The sequence below is a fragment of the Cetorhinus maximus genome, chromosome 22, assembly GCF_964194155.1.
Source record: "Cetorhinus maximus chromosome 22, sCetMax3.hap1.1, whole genome shotgun sequence".
NCBI lineage: Eukaryota > Metazoa > Chordata > Chondrichthyes > Lamniformes > Cetorhinidae > Cetorhinus > Cetorhinus maximus.
Window position 1 is genome coordinate 71219650 of NC_135900.1, and position 27855 is coordinate 71247504.

Consider the following 27855-nt stretch of genomic DNA (forward strand, 5'->3'; position numbering starts at 1 on the left):
AGGGAAATATGGGTTATGTGCAATATCCTACTCCGAAGTCATCATTTCTAATGGGTCCGTTGAGATGGAGACAAACACCCCAAGACTCTATGGAGGGTAGACTAAAACTCTTGTATAAGTTTGAGACAGAGATACCAGCCCAGGTTCCGTATTGTTGGGGGAAGAGTGTTGTATCCTGTAGTAATTTTTCACTGAAAGTGATGCGTGAAAAGTTCTACAATCAAATGAGACCTGCTGTCCTGACCTCTGTTACTGTTCAATTTTACTGTTAATAAGCCGATATATATATAATACATATATATATATTAATAGCCTATGTCATTGGAGTGCTTATTCTTCAATGCTTGATAGCTAGCGTAACACAATATAGCTCGAGACAATTCCAGTGAAGAAGCCAACTATTCTGTTAGATCCTAGGCAACGACATTACCAGATGGTGTGTGCTGAGACACATGCTAAAGTGTAAAAATGGAGGGCTCATTTACAGGTAGAATATAAGAGAAATATATTAAAAATGAAACATATATCTATAGCCCACTTGAAGCCCTGATCCTTCATTTTGCTCTACCCCCACCACCGAAAAGTGCTACCTTCACTTTAGTCTGGGTGTGACTTCCGTCTAGAATCCCAGTTTGTATCAATCAGATCAATCCTTGTAATTGAGTGCGCTCTCCTGGATCAGTACTATCCTCCCAAATCCTGACCTTCTGGTACAAATGCATAATAGTTGCAGCACTGGTACACTTTTCCAATCAGGTAAACAGAGAAATTCTTGAGTGCAATTATTTCAGGGACACTTGCAAGTACCGACATTCTCCACTTTTTTTTAAAAAAAAAAGCTCTATTTTCAAGTCTCCTTAAACACAATTATACATCAGGGTTCCCCAAATCAATTTAACTTCCACAAGTGCCCAAATACATTTATGTGACAGCTTCTGTTGTTCACCTGCAAAAGATGGGTTTGAAGTTTCACTCCTGCCAGATTAGCTAAATAAACCAGATGTCTGATCCCGTTTAATCATTTTAAGTTATTTGAGAATCCTGTGTGCATTAATGTTACGACCTTACGCAAATAAAAGAGAACTTACGCTCGGCTGTCTTTAGTACAGGAAATCCCAGATAAAAACTAAATTCCACCAGGTTCAGTATCCTCAGCAAGTCGCTCACATCAGAGCCATTCAGGAAGCCTCTCGGACTATTGATAGCAAAGGTTATATTTACAGGGCCTTGCCGTGATCTTCCAAAATTCTCCACTGCATGGGTAACATTTATAACCTGTGTGACAAGAGAGAAAATAAAATTAACAAGAAATCAGAGGGACACCAGGGTGTTACAGCAGTGCTGGGAAATTAAGTATTGAACATTCTAAATCCGGCTTTGATGAATAACTGTTTTGTAGCTTCTTCATTCATCCTATTTCTTATTGGGTATCTATAAAGACTTCTTGTTAGACTAGTTATGATTTATGATTGAAATTATTTTGAGCACAAATCAATCCAATTAGGTTGCTTAAAATTGATATTTGCATCCCATTCCAACTTCATTATCATTGTCCCTCAGCCACTGGTTTTGTCTCGATTTTCACCTCTTCTCATCTGAAGGTACTGATTGATTCTGGGGTTCATTCCACAGGCCCCTCTTCTGCTCAACCAAAATGGCCCATTATTCACCAAGTGTGAGCAAAGGCAGCAAATGTCAACTGAGAATTTGACTACGACAGGTATTGTACAAGATATTCATACACAGGCAAAGAGATGTGATTGCATTTATGTTGATCTGTAGCTCCACGTGCTTCAACATGTGACTACATCCCCACCGCTAATAGTGGGCATGTTAGTGTTAACTCTATCTGCCCACTACATGCAGTGAGGATGTAACTAAATAAGATAGGTAACCAACATATTTTTATAAAAAGATGAAATCTTTCTTCCTAACTGCCTCTCCTAATCGTTAGCAGTTGCATCCAGGATCTTAGCATCAAGATAATCACAGCTCAGTGAGGTAAGAACAGGCGATTGAAACTGCTTGCATACTTGGCATTGCCAGATATCAGCAGAACCTTTAAATTGATACACGCAAGGCAAGTGCTATTGAGCTGTCCAGAACAGCAGTTGCACTTCATACATTCTAACCAACTTTTTTGTAATTGATTGCTGTAGTAATGGCAAATAGCATCATTCATAGAAACACAGGTGGCTGTTGGATAAGTGTGAATAGTTAGTGGTGACAACTGCGATTGCTTTGAAAGAAGTTACATAGGTAAATCTAGCAAGGAGGTCTCATGGCGCAGTGGCAGCATCCCTACCTCTGGGCCAGAAGCTCTGGTCCAAGTCCCACTTCACATCTTGATGGCCATGGAAAGTGTGTTCCAATAAGCCTGATGGCAGGCGGTAAGAGCAGGAAAGTTTCCTGGTCAGCCATACTGCAGAGACAACAGCAAACCACTGCAGCACTTTGCCAAGCATAATCATGGGCCAATCCAATGGAAATGCACGGTCACCAACGCCCTCTTGGGCAATGGCACCTGAAAGAGGTGGTGGTAAATCCAGCACCTATTCTACAGCAGCAAGACCCCTTAAACATGACTTAAATGGTTGAACAGTTAATCAGTTTTTGGTCATGTTAGTTGAAGGAGAAATGCCAGGAGAGAACCCTGAAGGTCTTCAAATGATAATCGGAGATCTTGAACATTCACCTGAACAACAAGACGGAGCCTGAGTTTAACATCTCATTCAGAGAAAAGCATCTCTAGCAATGCAGCACTGCCACATTGGAGTGTCAGTCTAGCTGATGTGCTCAAGGTTATATATTTTACTAGAATATCACACTGGTTAATAATATGGACCACAATGAGTCTGATGGCATTCAACAAAGGGCACTTATTTAAAGGGCTTCCATCTAAATTTAACAATAGAAGGAGATTGCAGCTGTGCATTAGTGTTATCCAACAGGGAATAGCAAACAGCTCACAGGCATTTACGATTAGTGCCCTTGAGGTGCTCATACATTTGCGGGTTTCCTAATTAGCACACAAAATCACCGTCCCACACCTGGTGGGAAAAAGCTGACTGTTCTCTGTAACACCCAGATGATATGGCTTAAAATATGCTGAAAGACAACAGACCAGAGGAAAGGCATACAGTAAGGCCACTCAACAGTTGCCTTCAGCAAGTACCTACACCAAGTACGCACTGTCGGATATAACTGGTAACTTTCCCACAGAAGATCCTTCTAAAGCTTTCACGCAACAATACAATATATCATTGCTCAGCATACAAAGCTATACCACAAGGATGGTACACCTATGACTTATGTCTGAAATTGTTGCCATAGTGAACTGCTCTTCCTTGCAAATCCTAACCCCAGAAAGCATGTCCAGTTGTTGACACATAAGATGAACATGTAATCCTTAAACTAAGAATCTTAAGACTCCATTCCACAACCTTTTACCCCCCCAAAAAATGTTCTGATACTCTCTCATAAATCTCTTGCATTTAATCTTTTATTCATGTTTCTCGTTATAAACCTTTAAATTACCAGTAACAGTCTGATTCTATCTGCACTGTCTCATCTCTTTGCAATTATAAATAACTCACCGTGTAATCCCCTCCCTTTTAAAAGGAACAGCTCCAGCTGTTCACTGCATAAATTCACCAAGCTAACACTACTTCAGGTATTATTACTTCAGCTTCTTTATATGCTGGGTCAGTCACTCCACTAATCATGGTTCTTCTGATGTCGTCAGTCCTCCAGTTCAAACAATATATATCATCATAAATTAAACCATGTCAATTCTTCCTTGAAAATTTTCAACCAAAAAATGTACATTAAAATTTCTGTTATCTGGCACTCTACCAACTAGGGTTCCTATTAACCAGAATTCTGGGGTCAGGTCTATTTTTGATTGGAGATGTCAAACTCAATGGTAATAGTTAGTGGCGGTTTGTCTTCGCTCCAGTATCAGCTTCTGCAGTACCATTGCCCCTCAGCAACACTTACTTAATTCATACCCACCTGATCATCTTGCAGCTATCTTATTGGATGAAACACGGAACTCACTTTACATCTCAGTTAAACGCCATAATTGATTAACTGGCACCTCCCATTCCCAAAGCATGCTGGATAACAGAGATTTTCCTGTATTTGTAATGCTCTTGGCCTTTCCTGAAAACTTTAATCCCTTAAATCAGAGGGCTCGCAGAAGTGGAAGATGGTCATTTGTACTTATACTTCAACAATGTTTGTCACATCACGAAAAAGGTTGGAAATATGTTCTGAAAGGATAAATTTTAGTGATAGTGACCACACCATGGTACAGTTTAAGTTTGTTATGGACAAAGAAATAGACAAGTTGCAAAAGAATGTTTTGGATTGGTGGGGGAGTGGATTTTAGTAAAATAAGGCAGGATCTGGCCAAGGTAGACTGGGAACAGCTACTTGTGGGAAAATCTACAGAAGAACAGTGGGGGGCATTCAAAAAGGAAATGGGGAGGGTACAGGCTCAAAATGTTCCCTCTAGGGTGAGAGGAAGGAGTAACAAGCCCAGAGAACCCAGAGATATTCAGGTTACAATGAGAAGGAAAAGAGAGGCTTTTAGCAGGTACAAGGGAAGCAAATCAATGGAGGCATTGGTGGAGTACCGAAAGTGCAGGGTGGAGCTTAAGAAAGCAATTAGGAGAGCAAAGAAGGGATATAAGAAAGCTCTGGCTGGTAAAAGTAGGGAAAATCCCAAGGTATTCTATAAGTATATCAATGGGAAGAGGATAACCAGGGAAAAAGTAGGGGCAAAAAGGGGCAACCTATGGGTGGAGCCAGATGACATCACTAGAGCGTTGAATGAATACTTCACATCTGACTTCACCCAAGAGAATGAAGATGAAGGTATCGAACACGGGGAGAGAGACTGCGAGATTCTTAAGCGAATTGATATAGGGAGTGACAAGGTAGTGGAGGTGTTGGCAGGCTTAAAAGTGGACAAATCTCCAGGTCCGGACGATTTGTGTCCCAGACTGCTGAGGGAGGCAAGGGAGGGAATCGCAGGGGCTCTGACCCAAATTTTTAATTCCTCTCTGGCCACGGGGGAGGTGCCAGAGGACTGGAGAACAGCTAATGTGGTTCCGCTATTTAAGAAGGGCCGTAGAGACAAGCCAGGGAACAACAGACCAGTGAGTCTCACGTCAGTGGTAGGGAAGCTATTGGAGAAAATTCTGAAGGAGAGAATCTATCTCCACTTGGAGAGGCAAGGTTTGATCAGGGATAGTCAGCATGGCTTTGTCAAAGGGAGGTCATGCCTAACAAATCTAATTGAATTTTTTGAGGAGGTGACCAGGTGTGTAGATGAGGGTAGTGCAGTTGATGTAGTTTATATGGGTTTCAGCAAAGCCTTTGACAAGGTCCCACAAGGGAGACTTATAAAGAAGGAAAATGCACATGGGGTACAGGGTAAAACAAAAATAAAAATACCTGGAAAAACTCAGCAGGTCTGGCAGCATCTGCGGAGAGGAACACAGTTAACGTTTCGAGTCTGAATGACTCTTCATCAGAACTAAGTAAAAATACAAAAGAGGTGAAATATAAGCTGGTTTGGGGTGGTGGGGGGGAGCGGTTTAGAGCTGGATAGAGGGTCAGTGATAGGTGGAGGTAGCCAAAAGATGTCATAGACAAAAGGTCAAAGAGGTGTTGATATTATCTAAGGAATGTGTTAATTAAGGGTAGAAAGCAGGACAAGCAAGGTATAGGTAGCCCTAGTGGGGGTGGGGTGGGGTGAAGGAATTGAAATAGGCTAAAAGGTAGAGATAAAACAATGGATGGAAATACATTTAAAAATAATGGAAATAGGTTGAAAAAGAAAAATCTATATAAATAATTGGAAAAAAAAGGGGGTGGAATCGGAAAGGGGGTGGGGATGGAGGAGAAAGTTCATGATCTAAAATTGTTGAACTCAATATTCAGTCCGGAAGGTTGTAAAGTGCTTAGTCAGAAGAGGTGCTGTTCCTCCAGTTTGCGTTGAGCTTCACTGGAACAATGCAGCAGGCCAAGGACAGATGTAGGCATGAGAGCAGGGTGGAGTGTTGAAATGGCAAGTGACAGGGAGGTCTGGGTCATGCTTGCGTACAGACCGAAGGTGTTCTTCAAAGCGGTCACCCAGTCTGCGTTTGGTCTCTCCAATGCATTGGGAGCAACGAATGCAGTAGACTAAATTGAGGGAAGTGCTAGTGAAATAATGCTTCACTTGAAAGGAGTGTTTGGGCCCTTGGACGGTGAGGAGAGGGGAAGTAAAGGGGCAGGTGTTGCACCTTCTGCTGTTGCATGTGAAGGTGCCGTGGGAGGGGGTTGATGTGTAGGGGGTGATGGAGGAGTGGACCAGGGTGTCCCAGAGGGAACGATCCCTGCGGAATGCCGCCAGGTGGGGTGAAGGGAAGATGTGTTTGGTGGTGGCATCACGCTGGAGTTAGCGGAGGATGATCCTTTGAATGCGGAGGCTAGTGGGGTGATAAGTGAGGACAAGGGGGACCCTATCATGTTTCTGGGAGGGAGATGGGCCGGACACAGTTGAGGGCCTTGTCAACCACCATGGGTGGAAAACCTCGGTTAAGGAAGAAGGAAGACATGTCAGAGGAACTGTTTTTGAAAGTGGCATCATCAGAACAGTTGTGACGGAGGCGAAGGAACTGAGAGAATGGGATGGAGTTCCTACAGGAAGCGGGGTGTGAGGAGCTGTAGTCGAGGTAGCTGTGGGAGTCGGTAGGCTTGTAATGGATATTGGTGGACAGTCTATCACCAGAAATTGAGACAGAGAGGTCAAGGAAGGGAAGGGAAGTGTCAGAGATGGACCATGTGAAAATGATGGAGGGGTGAAAATTGGAAGCAAAATTAATAAATTTTTCCAGGTCCAGACGAGAGCATGAAGCAGCACTGAAGCAATCATCAATGTACCAGAGAAGGACTTGTGGGAGGGGCCAGAGTAGGACTGGAACAAGGAATGATCACCCACTCTAACCTGTCTCTCTCTGAACTTGCTGCACTCTGTTCTCTCAGGCCCAACCCTGACATTGTCATGAAACCTGCTGACAAGGGTGGTGCTGTTGTTGTCTGGCGCACTGACCTCTACCTTGCAGAGGCTGAGCGTCAACTCGTAGACACTTCCTCCTACCCCCCCCCGACCATGACCCCACCACTGAACATCAAGCCATTGTTTCCAGGACTGTTACTGACCTCATCTCCTCTGGAGACCTTCCTTCCACAGCTTCCAACCTGATTGTCCCCCAACCTCGGACGGCCCGCTTCTACCTCCTACCCAAAATCCACAAACAGGACTGTCCCGGCAGACCGATTGTGTCAGCTTGTTCCTGCCCCACGGAACTCATTTCTTGCTATCTTGACTCCATTCTCTTTCCCCTTGTCCAGTCCCTTCCCACCTACATCCGTGATTCCTCTGACACCCTACATCATATCAACAATTTCCAGTTCCCTGGCCCCTACCGCCTCCTCTTCATCATGGACGTCCAATCCCCCTAACACCTCCATCCCCCACCGGGATGGTCTGATGGCTCTCCGCTTCTTCCTCAGAGGCGGGAACAATCCCCATCCACCACTACTCTCCTCCGTCTGGCTGAACTTGTTCTCACACTGAACAATCTCTCCTTAAACTCCTCTCACTTCCTCCAAATAAAAGGTGTGGCTATGGGTACCGGCATGGGCCCCAGTTATGCCTGTCTCTTTATGGGGTATGTGGAACATTACATGTTCCAGTCCTACTCTGGCCCCCTCCCACAACTCTTTCTCCAGTACATCAATAATTGCTCCAGTGCTGCTTCATGCTCTTGTGTGGACCTGGAAAAATGTATTAATTTTGCTTCCAATTTTCACCCCTCCATCATTTTCACATTGTCCATCTCTGACACTTCCCTCCCCTTCCTTGACCTCTCTGTCTCAATTTCTGGTGATAGACTGTCCACCAATATCCATTACAAGCCTACCGACTCCCACAGCTACCTCGACTACAGCTCATCACACCCCGCTTCCTGTAAGGACTCCATCCCATTCTCTTAGTTCCTTCGCCTCTGTCGCATCTGTTCTGATGATGCCACTTTCAAAAACAGTTCCTCTAACATGTCTTCCTTCTTCCTTAACCGAGGTTTTCCACCCATGGTGGTTGACAAGGCCCTCAACCGTCTCCGGCCCATCTCCCGCGCATCCGCCCTCACACCTTCCTCTCCCTCCCATGATAGGGTCCCCCTAGTCCTCATTTATCACCCCACTAGCCTCCGTATTCAAAGGATCATCCTCCGCCAACTCCAGCATGATGCCACCACCAAACACATCTTCCCTTCACCCCCCCGGCAGCATTCCGCAGGCATCGGTCCCTCCGGGATACCCTGGTCCACTCCTCCATCACCCCCTACACCTCAACCCCCTCCCACAGCACCTTCCCATGCAACCGCAGAAGATGTAACACCTGCCCCTTTATTTCCCCTCTCCTTACCGTTCAAGGGCCCAAACACTCCTTTCAAGTGAAGCATCATTTCATTTGCACTTCCCTCAATTTAGTCTACTGCATTCATTGCTCCCAATGCGGTTCCCTCTACATTGGAGAGACCAAACGCAGACTGGGTGACCGCTTTGCAGAACACCTTCGGTCTGTCCACAAGCATGACCCAGACCTCCCTGTCGTTTGCCATTTCAACACTCCACCCTGCTCTCATGCCGACGTCTGTCCTTGGCCTGCTGCATTGTTCCAGTGAAGCTCAACGCAAACTGGAAGAACAGCACCTCATCTTCCAACTAGGCACTTTACAGCCTTCCGGACTGAATATTGAGTTCAACAATTTTAGATCATGAACTCACTCCTCCATCCCCACCCCCACAACCTTTCCGATCCCCCCCTTTTTTGTTCCAATAATTTATATAGATTTTTCTTTTCCCACCTATTTCCATTATTTTTAAATGTATTTCCATCCATTGTTTTATCTCTACCTTTTAGCCTATTTCGATTCTTTCACCCCACCCCACCCCCACTAGGGCTATCTGTACCTTGCTCGTCCTGGTTTCTACCCTTAATGTCACCTAATAACACATTCCTTAGATAATATCACCACCTTCAACACCTCTTTGACCTTTTGTCTATGGCATCTTTTGGTTATCTCCACCTATCACTGACCCTCTATCCAGCTCTACCCCCACCTTAAACCAGCTTATATTTCACCTCTTTTGTATTTTTACTTAGTTCTGATGAAGAGTAATTCAGACTCGAAACGTTAACTGTGTTCCTCTCCGTAGATGCTGCCAGACCTGCTGAGTTTTTCCAGGTATTTTTATTTTTGCTTTGGATTTCCAGCATCCGCAGTTTTCTGCTTTTATCTTGGGATACAGGGTAGTTTGATACGGTGGTTTCAAAATTGGCTTAGTTGTAGGAGACATAGGGTGATGACAGAAGGATGCTTTAGTAACTGGAAGCCAGTGTCCAGTGGCGTACCACAGGGATCTGTGTTGGGTCCCCTATTATTTGTCATTTATATAAACGACATTGGTGACTATGTGGGGGGTAGGATTAGTAAGTTTGCGGATGACACAAAGATTGGCCGGGTGGTTAAAAGTGAGGTTGAACGTCTTGGGTTACAGGAAGATATAGACGGGATGGTCAAATGGGCAGATAAGTGGCAGATGGAATTTAACCCTGAAAAGTGAGAGGTGATAAACTTTGGAAGGAGTAATTTGACAAGGAAGTATTCAATGAATGGCATGACACTAGGAAGTTCTGAGGAACAAAGGGACCTTGGTGTGTGTGTCCATAGATCTCTGAAGGCGGAGGGGCATGTTAGTGGGGTGGTGAAAAAGGCATATGGGACACTTGCCTTTATCAATCGAGGCATAGATAACAAAAGTAGGGAGGTCATGTCGGAGTTGTATAGAACCTTGGTTTTTTACCCGGAGGGTGGTGACGGTCTGGAATGCACTGCCTGGGAGGGTGGAGGAGGAAGGTTGCCTCACATCCTTTAAAAAGTACCTGGATGAGCACTTGGCATGTCATAACATTCAAGGCTATGGGCCAAGTGCTGATAAATGGGATTAGGTAGGTAGGTCAGGTGTTTCTCACGTGTCGGTGCAGACTCGATGGGCCGAAGGGCCTCTTCTGCATTGTGTGATTCTGTAAATGAAAATTTTGAGGTCCAAGATGGACCCGTGTTATACAGAGTTCTGCGTTATAACAGGGGCCCAGTGTATTTCCACTTGCAGGAGATGGCTCATAATAAAGAGAGAACAGGTCCCAACCGGAGGAAGGCTTTCTCCCTCCTCCTCCCCCCCTCCCCCCACCCCCACCCATTAAGACTATCCTGGACATCCCTAGCTGCAAGGGAATAAAGGAAGTATACTCTGTGGGACACTCTGTGCCCCTACTCACTCACAGCTTTAAATAGGAAATATTTTCCTCTCCATGATTCCACCATGCATTGTAACCCAATGTGATTTCCCAAAAAATATCAGTCAGCTGACATTGCACACAGCCATATCACTTAGCCAAGTGCATCTCTGTTTGATTTTTCTTAGGACCAACACTTCGATTGGCGTGACCTAAGACAACAGTATACCAGTGAACCCAAGCAAGTCAACATCATGCATAACGTGTTCTAAGCTTCTTTAAAATTCATTCACGGGATGTGGGCTTCGCTGGCTGGGCCAGCATTTATTGCCCATCCCTAGTTGCCCTTGAGCTGCCTTCTTGAACTGCTCTGTCCATGTGGTGTGGTACACCCACAGTACTGTTAGGAAGGGAGTTCCAGGATTTCCAGCGACAGTGAAGGAACAGTGATATATTTCAAAGTCAGGATGGTGAGTGACTTGGAGGGGAACTTCTGGATGGTGGTGTTCCCATCTATCTGCTGCCCTTGTCCTTCTAGATAGTAGTGGTCATGGGTTTTAAGTGCCAGCTCAGCTATCCCACACTCTAGATGGTAAAGGACTAGAGGCTGAAAAGACAGTTTGGTCCAAGTCTTTAGATGTTGGAGAGAAAATGGTGGTGCTAAAGGAAGAACAGCCTATTGACTAGGTGACTGTATGGTGCCATTAATAACCTCTTATACTTTATGAAATCCAACTGTTTAGAAAACTGTCAGTCCTGTCACATTCTTGTTGATATTCAGCAAAAAAGATGAAAGAGCTGGCCAAGCTGAACAATGCACCAGTCACCCCTTTGAAACATAGTGGGCAGCAAATTGATGGATACTACAGATGTGCCTTGTAAGACACACAGGCATGAAAGTTCAAGATTGAGGTGATCCTGACGACTTCTGATAGTGTCATCCTTGTAGTTGAGGTTGGCTTCAAGTCTTCTTGAGGCAGATGGTGCAACTTTGCATTTGGCTCCTAGATTAACCCAAGTTTGCAGAAGCAGCTCCCATTAGTCATTGCCAAGTGACTCTGCATGGTCAGCAAATATAGTTGGCAACATAACAATGGGCATGTGAAGATTGATGTCTCATCTCCCCAGAGACCACCTTTGTTCTTCTACATCCTCTTGTCTGAGCCCGTGATGGGAAACATTATAAACAATTCCCATATCTGGTAGTGGAATGTCAGGAAAGATGGTGGTTCAGATTCAGTTCTTCCAATTCCAGAAAAGGATAAATAGTCTAGAGAATTGCTTAGGTGTGTTCATATTTTCTTCATTGAATTACTCATATGCAATTTTCCTGAACTGCATCAATGAAAATAAAAGGCGCTTCACTAAATTAACCATATGGAGACCCAATCCCAAAAGCCAGACAGGTTACTTTGCACACCTATTCAAATAAGTAAGCCAGTTAAGCTAATTTCACCTTGTCCTTTTGAAGTTTAGCACTACCCTCCTCACAGTTCAAGATACTTGCAAGTTTGTGTCATATGCACATTTTAAAATTGTGCCCTGTACACCAAAGTCTAAGTCATTAATGTATATCAAGAGAGCAGGAGCCCCTGGTATGCCTTCCTCCACTCCAAAATACCCTCCGTTCCCTGTTACTCAGCTGATTTCATATCCATGTTGCTTCTGTCCCTTCTATTCCATGGACTGTATCTCGGCTCAAGTCTATTCTGTGGTACTTCACCAAATACCTTTGGAAGTCCATGCACACATCAACTGCATTACCCTCATCTACCCTCTGTTATCTCCTCAAAAAAAATCAAGCAAGTTAATTGAACACAATTTTCCCTTAACAAATCTGTGCTAGCTTTCCATAATTATTCCACATTTAGCCAAGTGACTTAATTGTGTCCCAAATTATCATTTCTAATAAGTTTCCCACCACTGAGGTTAAACTGATTGGTCTATTGTTGCGGGACTTATCCTTCCACTCTTTTTGAACAAGAGTGTAATGTTTGCAATTGTCCAGTCTTCTGGCACCATCCCTGTATCTAAGGAGAATTGGAAAATTATAGCCACTGCCTCCACTATTTCCACTCTCGCTTCCCTTGATATCTTTGGATGCATCTCTTCTTGTCCTGGTGACTTAGCAACTTTAAGCACAGATAGCCTACCTAATACATTCTCTATCAAATTTAATCCATAAAATGTCTTAACTTGGCCTTGGACAGCATTTTCTTTCTTGGTAAAGACAGATGCAAAGTACTTATTTAGTACTTCAGCTATGCCCCCTGTCTCCATGTGGAAAAATACATCCAGTCTAGAGCTAACAGGTTCAAATCAGAAAAAGGCAAATTTAGCTGAAATTATCAGGAAGGTTTTCTTCATGCGAGTGATCAACATACAAAATGGACTCCCAGATCAATTCACAAAGGTAAAATCCCTGAAATAAATCAATAACGAAGTGAGTGCTGAAAACAGGGAAACCTTAAGGTCATTCTGAAGAGATGAATTGAGATGGGCTGAATGGCCTCCCTTGTATGTAATTACCTGTTGCAGTGTGTCAGAAAGCAGAGGCTCCACACCAAGAAAATCACAAGAAAGGGTTTGTAGCTTTTCAACAACAGTTTTCACTCCTTTTTCCTCTCTATGGACAGAGAGCTCTCCTTTCTACTCTAATCTTTCTCATTCATATATGTGATAACCTGGTACCACACATCTAAAGACAACAAAAGGATTACAAATGATGCAAGGATAAACACCAATTTCTTTGTTGAAGTTATACGCACTGCAAACAAAGAGAAAGATTTCTGTCCATATGGTGCCTTTATCGCATTTCTCAAACATTTTAACTTAACTGAGGAAAAAAAAAGACCTGTATTGATATAGTGCCTCTCATATGAACAGTGAGCAGGAGTAGGCCATGAGGCCCCTCGAGCCTGCTCCGCCATTTAATAAGATCATGACTGATTTGATTGTATCCTCAAATCTGCATCCCGCCTGCACCCGATAACCTACCACCCCTTGCTTACCAAGAATCTAAACACCTCTGCTTCCACCGCCTTTTCAGGAAGAGCCAAAGACTCACGACCCTCAGAACAATTGCAAGGGCCGAGGCTCCTCCACTCCTGCCCTCTGGGTCCCCTTACCTGCCTCACTTGCAGTCACACCCCCCTGACCCTGACCAAATCAGAAGATCCTATCCTAAGGGATGTGACCACCTCCTGGAATGAAGTGTCCAGGTAACTTTCCCCCTCCCTGATATGCCACAGTGTCTGCAGCTCGGTCTCCAGCTGAATAACTCAGAGTCAAAGTTCCTGCAGCCGCAAACACTTACCGCAGGCGTGCGTGCCCTGGATCACTTCAGTATCTAGAAGCTCCTGCATCCCGCAATCGCAGCACATCACTTGCCCTTCCATCTCCAATGTGTTCATTAACAATTGCTAATTAATTAATAGTAATTAATAAAGCCTACACCTCCCAATAGGTTTTGGCACATGTAAACTTTACAATTCTGATAAAACAATATAGTACTTACAATACTGATAGAACTAACAACACCAGTTACTGGTTTACCTGCTCCTTCTGCTGCAGGGTGGAAATCAAATACTGGAGGCTAAAAGAGATTAGAAGAGAAAAAGCACCTCCTCCCCGCCCTTCACCGAACTCCCCACTCAGCACACTCTACTTCTTGCGGTAAACCTTACGTAAAGCACCTCTTTCCCCCTATGCAACAAATTCCCACTTTGAACCAAATTCCCAAATATACTCGCTCAGTCTCTGTCTCACTCAGGCCGAAGTCTCCTCTCACTGGCCGTTCACCTCTTACTCATTACCTTAGGATATCCAAAATTGCTTTACAACCAATTAACTCTTTTTTGGAGTGTTTTAATTTAGGGAAATGTGCAGACACTTTGCACATAGGAAGGTCCCACAAAAAGCCATGTAATAATGGATGAGTTTACTGTAAAAATAATGGTGAGGCTCATGGCACTTGTCATTATTTAAGCACAAATCAGACAGCAACTTCAGGTAGTGCAGATGTGCAGTTAAATGCGAAAAACTGAAAGTTACTATTTGACATGCGCCACTCCTCCATAAGCTACACAAAAGCAGAAACTCAGTGTCTGGTCCCTATTCAAATATTTTCAACAACAAGCAGCTCCTGTATTGTCATTGTATATAATTCAAACTCGTGTTTATATAGTGCCTTTAAAATATTAAAACATTCTAAGGCTCTTCACAGGAGCATTATAAAGAAAAATCTAACCCTGAGCCACGTAAGAAAATATTGGGGAGGTGGCCAAAAACTTTGTTGAAGAGGTTGGTTTTGAGGAGCAGCATAAGGAGGAAAGAAAGACAAAGGCAGGGAGGTTTAGGGTGGGAATTCCAGAGCTTAGGGCCTAGGCAGCTGAAGGCACAATCACCAATGGTGGAGTGATTAAAATCAGAGATGTTTAACACACCAGAATAACAGGAGCACAGATATGTTAGAGAATTGTGAGGCTGGCAGAGGTTAGAGATTAGAGAACAAGGCAATGAAGTGATTTGAAAAGAATGAGAATTTTAAAATCAATTTTTTTTTACATAATTAGGAGCCAATGTAGGTTAGTGAGTGTGGGGCGATGGCTGAACAGGATTTGGTGTGAGTAAGGGCAGTAGAGTTTTGGATGCCCTCAAGTTGCTGGAGTGCGTAAGAATAATCAATTCTAGAGGTAACAAAATCAAGACTGAGGGCTGCAACAGTAGATGTGCGGAGATAGGGGCAGTACTGGGCAAATGTTACAGAGGTGGAAATAGGTAGTCATAGTGATGGCGCAGTTATGGGGTTGAAAGCTCACCTTGGGCTCAAATATGATACCAAGGTTGCGAACTGTCTGGTTCAGGCTAAGGCAGATGACTAATAAGAGGGATTAAGTTGACAGCAAGAAACACAATTTGTAGTGAAGGCCGAAGACAATGGCATCAGTGTTCTCAATATTTAATTGGTTAATTAATGTCCTTTAGGGAAGGAAATCTGCTGCCCTTAGCTGGTCTGGCCTATATATGACTCCAGACACACAGCAATGTAGTTGACTCTTAAATGCCCTCTGAACAAGGGCAATTAGGGATGGCCAATAAGTGCTGGCCTAGCCAGCAATGCCCACATCCCATGAATGAATAAAAAAAATTAAGGAAATTTCTGCTCATCCAAAACTAGATGTCGGACAAGCAGTCTAATAATTTACAGACAGTGGAGCAGGGAAAGGGAGGGAAGGATCAGATGCAGCTGATGAATGGGCTCGATCTTAATGACAAATTCGTCCATGAGCTCCTTGCAATTGTTTTGTTGAAGACGAGGAATAAGGGGGCATACACCTCTCAAAAAGCTTTCTGAAGTGATGAAATACAACGAATTACAAGCTGAGAGAGGCAGGGAAGAGGGGTTTAAGAGACAGTTTGCAGTAGAGAAAAGAAGCTAGGGTTATCTTTGCACACTCAGTTGGTGCTGGGATAGTGAGCAGTTTTGGCAGATGAGAGCAGGGACTGATTGTTCTTTACCTGCTCCAGCTAGATTTGATGGTGAATGGCAAAACCAGTTGTCTGCATGTCCATTCAAGCTTGTGCCTACTGAACTCAAGGGTGGAGATGAGTGCCAAACCAGGAACAGGGAAGCAATCAGGCTGAGGGTAATGATTTTAGTAGGATTATGACGTCAAAGATGAAAGCGAGGGTGTAGCTGAGTAAATCAATAGCTGCAGAAATGTCATGGTGGAGGGCCAAATGCACGGCAGTTGTGACTTTAAAGAGCAGTGGTAAGAGAATAGGGGGTAGCTTTTTCCAGGAACAGACACAGGAAAAAAAAAACAGGGTTAGGAGCAAGAATCAAGGTGGATTAATACAAGTAAGTGATTAGGGATGGCTTTAGCTGTGTTTGATAAGATGGGAGTTGCAACGACATGCAAGATGGGAAGGCCAAGGCAGTAGCCATGAATAGCGTTTGAGCAGTTTACAGAGGAGAGATTTAGGAAGGATAGAAGGACAATAAACTCAGAGGAGAGAGGGTATGATGAATTGAGATAGAAGTTGAAATCATTGAGGATGAGATGTCACATTGCAGGGGCTGAGGAAGGAAAGCAGTGATGATATGGGGGTGAGAAAAATTTTGTTACTTGAGCAGGGTAGAAGACAAGGATTTTCAATGGGGGTGGGGGAGGAACAAGTTGGGATGCTCAAAGGAGGACAAAGTGCCAGAAGACAGAAGGGATAGCCCAAGGTGTGATCTGGTTATTAGAATCACACCATGACCACCATGGTTTTGGCAGGGCAAATGCAAGACATGGACTAAACTCACCATAGAACGTTAGCGCTTGTCTACTTCAATCTAAGGGATCTTTTAATGAATGTTAAGTCTTAATTACTGCCAAACAACCAGGCATTGAAAGTTAATTACAAGTTATTACAATTAATTATTCCTTTACCTTTTCATTGTTACTAGAGATTTAAAAAAACTAATTTTCATTTTTTAAAAACTCTATGCCTCTTATTCTCTCTCCCTAATTCAATCTTTCTTTCCTTCTCTTTATTTTGTTTTCTGATTTGACATTAAATACACTGTGCCAACCTATACTTCCTGGTTCAAATACTGTTCTGCTGATCAACAAAGGCTGGGATTTTCCGGCCCCGGTGTGGCGGCTCCTGCCACGGCGGGCCATTCAAATGTCCATTCACTTTGGCGGGACCAGAAGATTCCAACGGTGCGGGGGGCCTGAAAATTTCGGCCAAAGATTCAATCTGATTACTTAAGGGTATACCCAGTTCCTTGCCCCATTCACACAGGTTTCAGATACCCTGTAGAGGGTGCTGTGCTGGTTCAACCTCACTTGCAGAAACTTGCTGTGCAAAAAAGCCTCATGGAAATTAAACAGGCAAGGGCAAGTCTAACGAAATGACTAGGGCCATTTAGTCACCAGTAAGGTCTGACCCATTGACCAGATAAACCATTTTAGTGACATTGGTTGAGAGATAAATATTGGTCAGGACACTGGGGTGGGAGGGAGAATTTCACTGCTCTTCTTTGAATTAGTCATGGGATCTTTAAACTTCATTTGAGGGTAGATGGGGGACTGTCTCACCTGAAAGATGGAACCTCCAACATTGGAATACTCCTCAGTACTGCACTGAGATGTCAGTCTAGATTTTATGCCGGAGTCTTTGGAGTGGGAAGTGGCAGTGATTTTTCTTGTATACAGATGTGGTAGCCATTATTTTGGGCAAAACAAGTTCATTTGATTAGGAATGGGCTGAAGAGAAGTTCATTTCTTCATGTTTGATAGGATCTTCAGCCACTGAAACAAGCAGATGAATGTCTCACCTGAAGGATGCTAGTTTCCCAGACAAGTCAAGTTCACCCTTACCTGGACAGTAAAGCCTTCTCTTTCCTGTCGCCTTCTGTGCACTTCTGCAAATGCCATTGTCAATCCTTTCTCAATTCTCTGAGTGAAGTTGCAAAATCTCACATCAACATAACGAGGGACAAACTGGAGAACTGAAGAGGAGGGAGAGAGATTAGACAGTGTGATTTTTGAAGAAACAAAATGTGTCATAAAGATGTCCTTTGTTTACAATAGCAAAGAATTAAACTGCATTTTGGTAAATTCAGGAATTTCACCAGTTTCTGCAATTATATTACAGGAAAGGTAAAAGCCAAGTTTACATGTAACAAAGGAGCTAAAATTCCCTTTGGTCTCTCAATAAGCCAAATTATCTTTTTAGAACATAGAATTCTATTATTTTGCCAGTGAAATACAGCCTATATTTCTTTGAAAGGAAGTGGCCTAGATTATGGGTATCCATGACATAGAATAACTATCACCAAGTGTGAGACTGGTCAGAACATCACCTTTTTCATTCAATAACGCCACATTTTTGTATTAACTTTGTTATATAATAAATTCCCACACCCGCACTGACAATGAACATTTAATATAAATACATCCCCTGTAGGCACGTAATCTGGGCAATCTGTTGTATTGCCTTAGTATCATAATAATAGAATCATAAAACAGAAAATGAGGCCATCCAACTCATTTGTGCCTGTGTCACTCTCTGAAAAAGCTATCCAATTTGGTCACCTCCCCTATTTCCCCATAGCTCAGCCTGCATCCAATCTCCTTTGATACTAATGAATTTTGGTGCCCTTCTAGACAGCGCATTCCAAAGCATAACAAATTGCTGCACAATAAAAAACTTCTCATCTCCCCTACTCTTTTGCTAACTATCTTGCATCTGTCTCTGCTGGTTACTGGCCTTCCTGCCAATGGAAACATTTTCTCTTTCTTTGCTCTATCAAAACCCTTCATAATTCTGAACACCTTGATTAATTCTCCTCTTGACCTTCTCTACTCTAAGGAGAACAATCCCAACTTTTTTTTAAAAATCCTTTCATGGAATATGGGTATCACTGGTAAGGACAGCATTGCCTACGAGTCACTTGCTAGGCATTTAAGAGTCAGCCACATTGCTGTAGGTCTGGAGTCACGTGTCAGATAAGGATGGTAGATTTCCTTCCCCTAAAGGAAATTTGTGAACCAGATTTTATTTTTTTTACGACAATCGATGATAATTTCATGATCACTATGACTTAAACCAACTTTCAATTCCAGACTTTTTTTTCAATTAACTGAATTTAAATTTCACCAACTGCCACGGTGGGATTTGAACCCGTGTCCCAAGGGCATTGACTTGGGCCTCTGGATTACGGGTCCAGTGATATTACCATTAGCCACCATCTCACTAGCTTCTCTAGTCTCTCCGCATAACTGAAGTCCCTCATGCCTAGTATCATTCTAGTAAATCTCTTCTGCACCCAAGGCCTTCTCCCCTCAATTTACACAATATGTCATCTGAAAATTTTTATCCACAGTTGTTTCCTAATGTTTATATTTTTTTGAAGAAAAACTGAATGTCTTTAAGGTACAACTGAATATCAAAGGAAAATAAACAGGTGGCTCTGGCCTCTTATATCTAACCTTGTGTTGAAGGTGCTGGAGGGCCAGTTAAGTGCAATGGGAGGACGTAGGGAAAGCGGTAGTTTAACATGGAAGAGGTCAGGGAAATGATGGACACAGGAAAGGCTAAAAGATGGAGTGGGAGACGTAATGCAAGTGAGGGGCGAGGAAAATGATGGATTATTGGTAAAAGGGGCAGGATGCAGGCCAAAGAGAGCTATATTTTTCCTACAATTCAACCCCATGGGGGGCGGTGGCATAGTGGCATTGTCACTGGCTAGTATTACAGATACCTAGGGTAATGTTCTCGAATCCCACCACGGCAGGTGGTGAAATTTGAATTCAATTAAAAGCCTGATGACATTGCTGATTGCCGTAAAAACCCATCTGGTTCACTAATGTCCTTTAGGGAAGGAAATCTGCCATCCTTACCTGGTCTATCCTACATGTGATTCCAGATCCACAGCAATGTGGTTGGCTCTTAAATTCCCTCTGAGTAAGGACAATTAGGGATGGACAACAAATGCTGACTTAGTCAGCGATGCCCACATCCCATGAATGAATTTTTTAAAAATGCAGCTTTCCCCACCACTCCAGGCTGTGCTATGTCATCTACCAGGCAAACGAAAGAAACAGAGAAAAACAAAGAATTAGAAACAGGTAAGAGAAAGGAAGTTAAAAAAAAGAGACAAAGAAACTGCAGCATAAAGACAACAGGTATGGAAGAGAGAGGCCATCCTCTCTGCCTTACTGTGTGCAATATCAGAGTGTCAATGTAAAAAATTTGGATTTGAACATTTTTGCAATGATTGCACAAATGCGAATGGGCAAGAGGTAACATTCAGCTCATTTAGCACATTTTATGCAGGAAACCACGATCACAAAGTTTTTATACTCCACTAACCAACCATTCCTATTACTTATCACTGATTCTGGTGAGCAGACATCAATACCAAACTTATGTAACATTGGTTTGCTTCTAGTCTTGTGGTTATGGTTCAACATAAAACATGCAAGGGATTAGCTTATTCCACTTGGTAATTTATGTATCATTCATTTGTCTATTTTTAAAGGCTGAAGTAACCAAAATAAATTTCCAACCTCTCCTCATAACTTTTTGTAAAATGTTGTCAGATATACCAGGAAATGGGATGGGTCAAATTACTCATCTTGTGCTGTAAACCTTTGTGGTTTGAGGGATCAGCTTCACTGCCCTTCTTTGAAACTGCATTGTGTTGTGCCTTTACTTCAGTGATGCTGCATAGGCAGAAAAGTATTTGAGTGCCAGGCAATGACCATCTCCAACAAGAGAGAATCTAACCATCTGCTCTTGACATTCAATGATATTGCCATCGTTGAATCCCCCCACTATCAATATCCTAGGGGTTACCACTAACCAGAAAAGTAACTGGATCAGCTACGTAAATACAATGGCTATAAGAGCAGATCAGAGGCTGGGAATTTTGTGGCAATTAACTCACCTAACTCCCCAAAGTGTGTCCACCATCTACAAGGCACAAGTCAGGAGTGTGATGGAACACTCCACTTGCCTGGATGAATGCAAATCCAACAACACTCAAGAAGCTCGACACCATCCAGGACAAAGCGCCTGCTTGATTGGCACCCCATCCAACATTCACTCCCTCCACTTCCAACATACAGAGCCAACAGTGTGTACCATCTACAAGATGCACTGCAGCAACTCATTAAGGATCCTTGGATAGCACCTTCCAAACCTGCAACCTCTACCACTTAGAAGGACAAGGGCAGCAGATGCATGGGAACTATACCACCTGCAAGTTCCCCTCCAAGTTACACACCATCCTGACTTGAAATGATATTGCCGTTCCTTCACTGTCGTTGGGTCAAAATCCTGGAACTCTCTTCCTAACAGCACTGTGGGTGTATGCACACTACATGGACTGCAATGGTTTAATAAGGTGGCTTATTGCATCTTCTCATGGGCAATAAGGGATAGGTAATAAATGCTGGCCTTGCCAGCAGAGCCCACATCTCACATGAAAAAATATTTTTAAAAATTCCAATGACATATTACCTATTCCTATTAATGAAGTTCTTTAAAAAAAAATTCACTCCTTCCAAATTACATTTTGGCTGAATGGGGAGACACACATGTTCCCAACACACTAACAATACTGCTCTTCACTCTACACAGAAGAACAAAGTTCCAAGGGCACACACAGTATCAGGATGCTTAGAAGGGTTAGGCCACAGGAACTTGAAGGCAGAAACACACGAAAAATAATAGTTTGTGCCTCATGAAAAAATCTCAATGTTGGGCTAAGATGTGAAGCTGGCTCAACATTGAACAGTCTAGTCACAGCAAATCATAAAAAAGGCTCAAGTGAGTAACAACAAAAGGCTTTTGCAGATAATCTTTTACATTCAAGGCCTGCCTAAGAACAGAAACCAATCAATGTTTACTCTTGCCGCCTACTCATCCTCAATATTTTACATTTCAGCATCATGCTTTCATTATTTTCTGCAGAATTTAGCAGGTTCTAGTCTAAAGGAGGTAATTTGGCACCAACACAATGAAAACTTGGTTGCTGTTTGAAACTAGTTAATAGGAGATATACCTCAAATAATTCACGCTCAATGAAGCTCCACTAGAAGCCAATTAGTACACAATTCCTGCCAAGGATGATCAGAACCAAACATATCACAAGTTGCACCATTGCCAGTGAATGAAATTGGACCCAACTCAAGTGTCATGTTCAGTGGATTATCCATTTTGCATGCATTATGTACACAAATGGAGTTCAAGAACAATTTTTTTTTGTATTTTGTCAACAAGATTTTGTTTAGGCCCATTATACGCATAGAATGTGTGAACAATAAACACTTCATTACACTCCTGAACTGATCACGGTCAGCCAACATGGCTTTGTTATGTCTAATTGACTAACAATGTCATGTCTGATTAATCTAGTTGAATGTTTTTGAAGATAGATAAGGAAGTGTATAGACCCGGGATAGTGGCCCAGATTTTGCAGTCAATGGCAAAGGAAACACACTTGCCATTCATATCAATGACAGCTATTCAAAGTTTTTATGCACTTTTACGACTTGTTCTCATTTGGTCCACCATGATGCCCATCACAAGGCATCTGTGAGCAAGACAAGAAACAGCAAGGCTCTTCAACCAAGAATCCACACTGAGATATGCAAGTCTAAACCAGGAAGTAGAAATTTGATTTAGATCACATACAGAAAACTAAATATAGATGGATTTGAGAGGGGGGGGGGGGAGAGAGAGAGAGAGAGACAGACAGAAAGAGAGAAGGAAACAGTTCAAAACCATTATTTTTTGAACATTAGATTGCAGCATATGAGTCAACTTTTGAAGCTTTGAAAAATCATTCCAAAAATGGGAGTCGACTTAAATGCCAAGTATCAAATGTGAACTGCCAGTGTTGGTGGTCGCCATTTTGAAATGCAAAAAGACATAACACTGGTAATTCAAATTAAATTGATGTTCCATTGAATGAAATAATTCTACAAAGGAAGTTTGAACCAGAGTCACTTTGGCTATGGCATTATCATAAGCATCCCACTCTGGATCAGATTTGGCAGATTAGGTACTCCATCCGTTGAACTGGAAATTCCACATTTTCTGAACATTCTAATGACAGTTCGTGTATTAATAGTCTTCCAATGTTTGATGATGAAACCACACGAAACATCATGCAGGGCAGCACACATATTTCCACTCTTTGTGAAGGCTTTTTCTCCGTCAACTATCCGCTTATTCAACTCGATGCAAACATGATCCCTGAATGGGTTGCTGATAGTTGAACTACAGATGCTAGATCTCTCTGGTATAACTGAAACTAGGGTGTTATTTCTTCACAGGTTCTCCTTATCTCACCAGTTATATGGGATCTGAACATGTCCAACGCTAATAAGCTGCATTCTTTGCACAGGCCACCAGGACACCTATTCCACATTTTATCAATCCATCCTGTCATGTTGTCCACAAGATCTCCTGCAGGGAACTTGAACAGTTGTTTGAAAATTAATTTTAATTTTGTTCTGTCAGTCATGCAGCCTAAATCTTGTCTACTCATTGTGAGAAATGGTTGATTTTTAAAAAATATTTTTTGGGAAATATTGTGTTATTCTGTGGAAAAGGTTGCATCTGTGTATGAATTAATTAAGCTGGGAAAAAATTAATAGGAGCCAGGTTGTCTGGGGAGGTTAAAACATGAAAAAGATAGAGGTGTCAGGTATGAGATACAAGTAAATAGGTTAGACTCAACATTTGCATTTTTTAGATAAGTTGAGAGTTTGTTTGAATATCAAAGAGGAATCAGAGGTAACAAGAGCAGGAGTTCCATAGGTAATCAAGAAGTGGGGTGTTATATTTTGTTGACCTGAAAGCAAAAGCAAGATGGACACATTAAAAATCTTATATTTAGAGGGGTTCGAGTCTCAAAGTGGTGTGAGAACAATGGAACCTGAGATGAAAGGGGAGAAAAAAGGTATTTGAGTTACCCTGGAGAGCTTAGAGTAGCTATAGCTGGGGCTGTCTGAGCTGTTGAGGTAGCAGCTGGAGGTGTTGAGCTGGGGTTCGGAAATGATGCAGTTTGAATCAACCATCTAGTCAAGCCACAAAGTCTTGGGTTGCAAAGAAGCAATTTTATTCTGGAGTTTGGTTTTCTAAAGCAGAGTGGAAGCGAGTTACAGGTCATGTGGTATGCCTTTATTTAAGCTACAGCAGTTTGCCTTGGATAACATTACTAGATTTTATAGTTAAATATTTATAAGGGAGCCTGGAAGGTGTATACTTGTAGGTCTGACCAAGTGGAAAGTCTTTTTTGGGGGAAATGTAAGACTAACCTTAATTGTGTAACTGTAATCTTGTTTGCTTAAGTCTTCTTTTATTCTTGTTAATAAAACTTTAACCTATAATTTTTTAAATCCCCAAAGTGCTACTGGACCTCTTACTGCTGAGATAGGTACATCTTCTCATTATCAGAATACAAAAAAAAGGTAAGCCAAGTTTCCTTCCGGGATTTGGTTTGCACTGCAATTAACACTGACTGTGGTCATAACATCATGTCTTGTCGTTTTCACTAGAACTGTTTTCCATTCCACAGCTCAGTTGTTGGGCATATCAAAATTCATGGGCATTTCATCCATGTTGCCGACATAATGGGTACTTGTATTTTTGCCCCTGTCTGATGAAGAATTGCTTGAAACTGGTAATTTTGGCATCAAGGTTTTTTGGTAGTTTCTAAGCTGATTTTGGACTTCTGCTGCAATACTAGACATTTTCATTCCAAAAAGTTGCTTTGAAATCTTTGTTGGACTCAGGGTTTGATTTTCCCCCACCTAGATGTGTACACATGCATTGCATTTCGGGTGACAATGTAACCATTCTGACAATTTTCAAGGACCCATTCCAATACATGCTTCTCAAGATCAGGATCAGTGGCTGGTCCCTGTTCTCATGACGTATTTGGTCTTGGGTATGTTCTTCAGGGTGGATTCCTCCAAATTCCCTCGCTACAGCACAGTTATCTGACAAGTTAGCAAACATTATGACTTCTACCTTGAAACCTTCATACTTCATTCTTTTTGCAGGAGGGCCCATTTCTGTTTGTTGGTCACCATGCATGGTCTGCTCTATGTGGCATGTGTTGAACTCTTGCAAATCATCTTGGCAACACAGCCCATATTGCCCGTTTGATCCCATGCACCGACTTATAACTCGAAGCACATATTTCTAAGCTGAAAAATTGTGTTCAACTCCTAATTTGAGTATAGCCCAAAGCATGCATTTTTCAGCTAAAAAAATGGCCGGAGGAGGAGGGGCATGGGGTGTGGTGGTGGTGGATCGAGTGTAGGCCTAAATATGCATTTTGGTACAGAGGAGATGGAGTTGCCTTATATATCTGGTTGACAGTCAGGGAACTACGCACTTACCTGGCTACATTTAAAGGCATTCGACTTCCGATGCAGCAGCCAGAAGAACTCTTTTAGCACAGAAGGAGAATCAGTGCAGAAGACACGCCCCCTTTTTACGGCGCCAGCTGTCATACAATAAGTTTAAATGTCCATTGTGAATATTAGTGAACGGGTGAATGTGCTAAGTGGGCAGGGTGGGTTGGGTGGCTGGTGGGTAGGGTTGAGAGGGGAAGTCAGGGCAGGGACTAGTTAGCTCTGGTAGGGGAGTTGGGGGTGGGGTATTGTTGGTAGCCAGGTCAGGGAAGGTTGGTTGTGGGATCAGGGGGTTGTGGGGGAGGGGTCAGTTGTGTAGTTACCCAGGCATTAAAATAGAATTTTCCAGTCTAACATTTCCTGGGTGACTATTCAGGTAAGTAAATCAGAACTGAGCAAAGTCTCTAACTCTTAACTCAGATTTGGCGACTTTTGCAAAGGGTCCTGGGTTATTGGAAGTTCAAAATTCTCGGGCAATTCCCATAAAGATCAGCACGTCAGGACTTCCAAGGGGTCCCAATGCATTCTTTGGGTCATATGTCCGGTTTCCAAGGATCCCACGACTGGAGGATCTGGGCCACTATTTAGAGAATTGGCCATCATTGTCCCGAAAAGCGGGTGGGATCGGAAGTAATGCAAGTTTTCACCTAAAAAAATTATGGAAATAAGAGAACTTGTATATGCAGTGGGTAATTTTAATTTAAAGATTATCCTGGGGGGGGAAAATGGATCTGATATTGAGTCGATATCACTTTTCAAAGCACAGCTGCAATATACTGCACCCTGAGGCTGGGTACAACAATATTGATGGGAATCCATGCTTAAGCAAAGTAATAACAATAAGCACAAGACTGCTAATTTTCCTGCTAGCTGTGGCTAGCTTTTGGCTGTGGACGATCTGTAAAGGTCTGGGAGGAACAAGCCTCTATGGCCATTGTTTGGCCGAAAAAAGGTACAGTGCACTTGAACCCAGACCTTCCAACTCAGGTTAAGTCCACTCCCATGAATACACATCAAAATTACTTCCTTGGCTGTAAAGCATTTTGTCAAGTCCCACGGTCGTGCAAAAAAAAATCCTTTCACTTTTGGATTACAGCAATATCAGACAGTTATGAGATAATTACAATGGCAGAACATATCACTTTTCATTCCTTAGGGGTGAATTCCAGACATCAACTTGCAGTGTTGACTGGAGAATCATCCAAAATGAACAGCAATCCCAAGGTCTTAATGAGTTTCTCGTTTTGATGTAGTCAAATTTATGGTTTCTCAAAGTGTAGCACATTTTCTCCCCCAGCTGGTAATGAGAGACATCCTCCATGCCCCTTCCCTATTGTGCTGGGAGCACGGAACTTGTGGTTCCTTGAGCCCCTTAGTGTCTCGCCTGAATGATTGTCCTTTATGGATGATACAAGACAGTGTCAGCAAGCTATGTGACTATAGGCAGACATCTGTACAGAGTTTGCTCCTACCCGCAGATGGAAAGAAGAAACTTGCATTTATATAACGGCTTTCACAACCTCAGGAAATTCAAAGGCATGAAGTATTTCTGAAGTGTTGTCATTATAGCCATTGTTGTAATATAGGAAATGCAGCAAGTTGCTCACAATAAGATCCCATAAACTCCAATGAGGTTATTGACCAGATAATCAATTTTAGTGATGTTAATGAGGATAAATATTGGCCAGGACATCAGGAAGAAAAACACAGCTCCTCTTTGAAAATTGCCGTGGGATCTTTTACATTCACCTGAGAGCAGACAGAGCCCAAGTTTTAACATCTTATCCAAAATATGGCCCTCTGAAACCACTGTACTCAAGTGTCTAGACTTGCCTATTCCAATATTTTCCTGTTGTCCTCCCACTTTACACCCTCCATATACTCAAGATCATCCAAAATTTGATTGCCTAATCGTAACTTTCACCAATCATATTTCCCCATCACCACAATGTTCACTGACCTACAATGGCTCCCAGTCTGACAAGATCTCAATTTTAAATTTCTCATCCCTTTTTTAATCCCTACATGGCATCTTCCTTCCATATCTGTTACCTCCTCCTGCCTGAAAATGTTTGAGAACTCTGCACTCCTCCAATTTTGGCATCCTGTGAATTCTCAAAGTTTTATTATTCCACCACTCATGGCTATGCTTGCAGCTCCCAAGGCCCGAGGCTCTGTAGACTCTGGAATTCCCCAACTCTCTCCCCCTCTCTCTCCTCCAAATTGCTCCTTAAAACCTACCACTTCAGCCAAATTGTGGTCAGCTTTCCTAATATATACTCACGTGACTGTCAGATTTTGTTGTTTAGAGGCTCCTGAAAAGACCCTTGATATGATTTGCTACATTAAAGCCATTATATAAATTAAGTTATCAAATGTGGGCTTGAACCCACAACTTTCTAATTCAGAGGCAAGAATGCTACCACTGAGCTAATGCTGACTAGTTTGCTTATTGGGATGATTGTCCCATGATGAGGGATGATCTCACTGACATCATTAGATAGCAATCAGGAGTGAGACCCTGTCCAATTTCTTTTCCTTCCTAGTTCCGAAGTGCTG

General features: G+C 42.6%; 1 protein-coding gene across 4 annotated transcripts in view; it reads right to left on the minus strand.

Moving 5' to 3' along the window:
• LOC144696785 (UPF0606 protein KIAA1549) overlaps positions 1 to 27855 on the minus strand; it is a 303163-nt gene that overhangs the window by 93358 nt on the left and 181950 nt on the right. For all 4 annotated transcript variants that reach the window (XM_078568519.1, XM_078568518.1, XM_078568517.1 and 1 more), the window contains exons 5-6: positions 17737 to 17867; positions 1089 to 1275 (exon numbers count right to left, since the gene is read on the minus strand). In XM_078568519.1, coding sequence (XP_078424645.1) covers positions 1089 to 1275; positions 17737 to 17867 — 318 coding nt within the window. The remainder of the gene's footprint in view (positions 1 to 1088; positions 1276 to 17736; positions 17868 to 27855) is intronic.